This window comes from Cicer arietinum, chromosome 3, assembly GCF_000331145.2.
Source record: "Cicer arietinum cultivar CDC Frontier isolate Library 1 chromosome 3, Cicar.CDCFrontier_v2.0, whole genome shotgun sequence".
Taxonomy (NCBI): Eukaryota; Viridiplantae; Streptophyta; class Magnoliopsida; order Fabales; family Fabaceae; genus Cicer; species Cicer arietinum.
In genome coordinates this window covers 21,617,769-21,622,012 of record NC_021162.2, presented here as the reverse complement: position 1 = coordinate 21,622,012, position 4,244 = coordinate 21,617,769, and the positions used below count along the sequence as shown (strand labels likewise).

At 26.9% G+C, this 4,244-nt stretch overlaps 1 protein-coding gene across 1 annotated transcript in view; it reads left to right on the top strand.

The window, feature by feature from the left end:
- The window catches only part of LOC101498938 (uncharacterized), a 3,318-nt gene extending 2,928 nt beyond the window's left edge, over positions 1–390 (top strand). The window contains 1 exon segment of the mRNA XM_012712347.3: positions 1–390. This exon segment is cut by the window's left edge and continues 9 nt beyond it. Coding sequence (XP_012567801.2) covers positions 1–73 — 73 coding nt within the window. The 3' untranslated portion in view covers positions 74–390.
- Positions 391–4,244: the final 3,854 nt, after the last annotated feature.

Sequence of the window (4,244 nt, the reverse complement as noted above, 5' to 3'; positions counted from 1 at the left end):
GGAAAGAGAGTGGGCAGAAAGATTGGTTGAATTGCAGCGCCTTGAGGAAGAGAAGAAAAAATCTATGGCTTAAATTTGTGTAGGACTTCATCTACAATTGGTAATACTAGTCAAGTTTTTGAGCCTATTAATAATTTGAACCCTCTTCACATACTATATCTTCAAATTGGTTATGTTGTCTGTTGTTTTGGTGACTATGCTTATTTTAAGCATTTTTTTTTTCTGACACTAGGAAGTGTGAAGTTCCTCCCTGCTTTCTCAACCTCTTTTCTAGACATAACATGTAAAAAATGTCTCTGTTCTAGATTACACTGCATATATGACTAAATCTTGCCGTATATGGGATTCAAATTCCACACATCAAATGCATGAAACAATAATTAATCTTGACTGTCTGATCTCAAACCAATGACGTAGGTTATTTAAAGATAATTTAGTGAAGATGTAATGTGAGCCGACTAATCTCAAATCAACGGCTGAGATCAGTTAATGCATGTGTTGTGTAATTCAGAGAATACCAATCCATAGATTCACGGGTGTTAAGACTGTCTATAGAAACACCATGATATTGGTTTGTGTATTACAAGGTTTTCAAGTGTTCTAGTGAGTCATTAATGGTTTAAATTTTTAGTTTCTGCAGATATGAGCCATTTTGATTTTAGTCTCTATAATTCTTTTTTATTTATTTATATCCCTTATAATTTCATTTTTTTTAATAAAAAAAGTCCTTAATGAATATTTATAATAAAAAACGCTGGTATGGTCCATTTTCATTGAAGTGGCACATAGTGAGTGTATCATTCATGATGATTGTACACTTTTTTATTATTAAAAATTAACAAACCTTTAATTAAAATAGAAAACTATATTTTAAAATAATAAAAGAAGAAAATTCTTCATCTCCATTTAATTTTTGGTTAAATTTTCCGCAACATCAACTGTTCTGGCACCTTCTTTGTCGGCCAATGCCACTGCACCTCTACCGTCAAGCCCTGTCGCTCCACCACCGGCTTCACCTAACCGTTCCGAAGGTTGTTGGGATAGCGGAGTTCCATAAGGGAAAGGTGTGTTTACGTGGCGTGATGGTAGTGTTCCAGCAGGGAATTGGGGGAATGAGAATGGGAATGAAAGGAATGCGAATAAGAGGGTATCTGTTTCTGTGGATGGTTCTAAGAGTGTGAGTTTTCCTAGGATTTGTATTTGGGAACTTGACGGTGAAGCTGGGGATATAACTTGTGATATCTTTGATAATGTGGAAGCTTGTATGTTTTTATAGAGATGGTAGTGAATGGGAGAATGGTGGTGGAGTTTTTTTTAGGGTATGGATATGGAACATCAAAGTTTTTGCAGAAGAGTTCTTTTTATTTCATCGATGGGGATGTTAAGAAACCTGGTTATAATGCGGAAGGTGCGGCCAGTGGTGGAGCGACAGGGCTTGACGGTGGAGGTGCAGTGGCATTGGCCAGGTGCAGAACAGTTGATTTTAGTTGATGTTGCAGAAAAATTAAATGGAGATGAAGAATTTGCTTCTTTTATTATTTTAAAAATAATTTTCTATTTTAATTAAGCGTTTGTCAAATTTTAATAATAAAAAAATATACAAATTTTTATTTTAATTAAATGTTTGTCAAATTTTAATGATAAAAAATGTACAATCATCATGAATGATATACTCACTATGTGCCATTTTATTGAAAATAGACCATGTAAGTGTTTTTTATTGTAAAATATTCATTAAAGACTTTTAAAAAAAAAAATGAAATTATAGAGATATAAATATGATATTTACGGGAACTAAAAACATATTTAAACCGTCGTTGATTTATAATAGGATATGGAGATGAAAGGTGTAAAATTGGAGTTATATGGGGTATTGGAAGATGAGTAATTTGGATGTGGAGGCGAGGGAGAAGGTAAAAATGGGTCTATTTTTCTTATTTTATTTATTTATTTATTATGTTATTGGTACAGAGTATTCATCCACCATCTCCATCGAGAACCTCTTGGATTGGACATACAAGATGAGTTTGGGTTTGGATGAGGTTTAAAGTGGAGAGGTGCTAAGAGTAGGGAAGAAGTTGCTCCAAATTGTGGTATCCTCTCTCTATATAAGTGAGAGTCAGTGAGTGTGTTAGAGAGAGGTTGAAGGCAGGGAGGTAGAAGAGATCCGTTGGAGTGAAAAGTGAAGTTGGGAAGAAGAGTGTGAAGGAGAAGGGTTAAAATCTGGGTGTGGTAAGGAAATTATATAATTTAACAATTAAAATTTAAAATTATATATTAGTAATTATGTTGTTGAATGTAATATAATTTAAAAATTAAAACTTTTAATTAACATTTGTTGCTATATTTAAAACCTTTCAACCCTATTTGAAAAACATTTTCTATTTTTATATCTTAAATTTTGTGTTCATTTTATTTGTTAACAAGAGATAGATTTTGGAATGAACAATTAATATATATTTTTAAAAACAATAAAAATATCACTAAATTATTTCTAGAAATGTTTTTTCGTCGGCTATCATTTCATTCTCTTTTTAGGATAGTGACTCACTTTAAATGTTTGTTATCAAAATAAAATGAATATACATTTAAAAATATAAAAGTCTAATATTTTTACAAAGCAATTTGGGCCGTAAATAGTATCCATATCTGTGTATTAGCTAATAATAAATTGTAAAATATTAAATTTTGGCTTAAATTTGTTTTTGGATTGTTAACTTATTTTTCGGTGGAGTTTGTCATCTTTCTTAAAGTTTGTTGGTGGCAGATTGATAGTTCACGTTCTCTGGTCATTATTATGGATTTTTTACCCATATATCCTACTTTTGAAAAAACTTAACTAAAATACCCCACTTTCAAAAACTGTTACCAAAATGCCCTACTTTTTAGGGCAAGAAGAAAAACTCTCCCTGGAGAAGCGATACACCAAAGGAGCAAAAAAATTTCCCCTAGTAGGAGGTCGCTGGCCGGAGATGCGACCTCCCAAAGGGTTTTAAAAAAAAAATTTAATTCGTTTTTTGGTTTTAATTAATTGTTAATATTTTAATAAATATTTAAATTAATAAATAATTATATTAAATAATAAATTTATAATTAATAATAATACTACATAAATAAATAATAATAATAATTATTAATTATTATTATTGTTAATTATTATTATTGTTATTATTATTAAAAATTGTTATAATTAAAAATTATTAAAATTAAATTAAAAATTATTAATTATTATTATAGTTATTATTAACCTTATTATTATTAAAAATTGTTATAATTAAAAATTATTAAAATTAAATTAAAAATAATAATAATTATTAATTATAATTATTATTATTAATAATTATTATTGTTATTATTATTAAAAATTGTTATGATTAAAAATTATTAAAATTAAATTAAAAATAATAATAATTATTAATTATAATTATTATTATTATTATTATTATTAAAAATTGTTATGATTAAAAATATTTTTTGTTATTGTATTTTATTTTATTGTATTTTTCAATTTGGTTACTTATTTTATTTTTGTTAATTTCAGTTACCTTTAAATGATAAGTGGAGAGATGGAGACCAGAAATTCACACATTTCATCTTCGAGTAGGTGAGTGCACCATAACTCTGGAAGATATATACTATATTTTAGGATTAGTTCAAATTTTGTGAATTGTCAAGCATCTTGTCGAGCATACATTCTACGTATTTTAATAATAATAACAATAATAATAATAATAAATAATAATTATTATTTTTAATTTAATTTTAATAATTTTTAATCATAACAATTTTTAATAATAATAACAATAATAATAACAATAATAATAATTATAATAATTATTTTTAATTTAATTTTAATAATTTTTAATCATAACAATTTTTAATAATAATAACAATAATAATAATTAACAATAATAATAATTAATAATTATTATTATTATTTATTTATGTAGTATTATTATTAATTATAAATTTATTATTTAATATAATTATTTATTAATTTAAATATTTATTAAATTATTAACAATTAATTAAAACCAAAAAACGAATTAAATTTTTTTTTTTAAAACCCTTTGGGAGGTCGCATCCCCGGCCAGCAACCTCCTACTAGGAGAAATTTTTTTGCTCCTTTGGTGTATCGCTTCTCCGGGGAGAGTTTTTCTTCTTGCCCTAAAAAGTAGGGCATTTGGTAACAGTTTTTGAAAGTGGGGTATTATGGTTAAGTTTTTTCAAAAGTAGGATATATA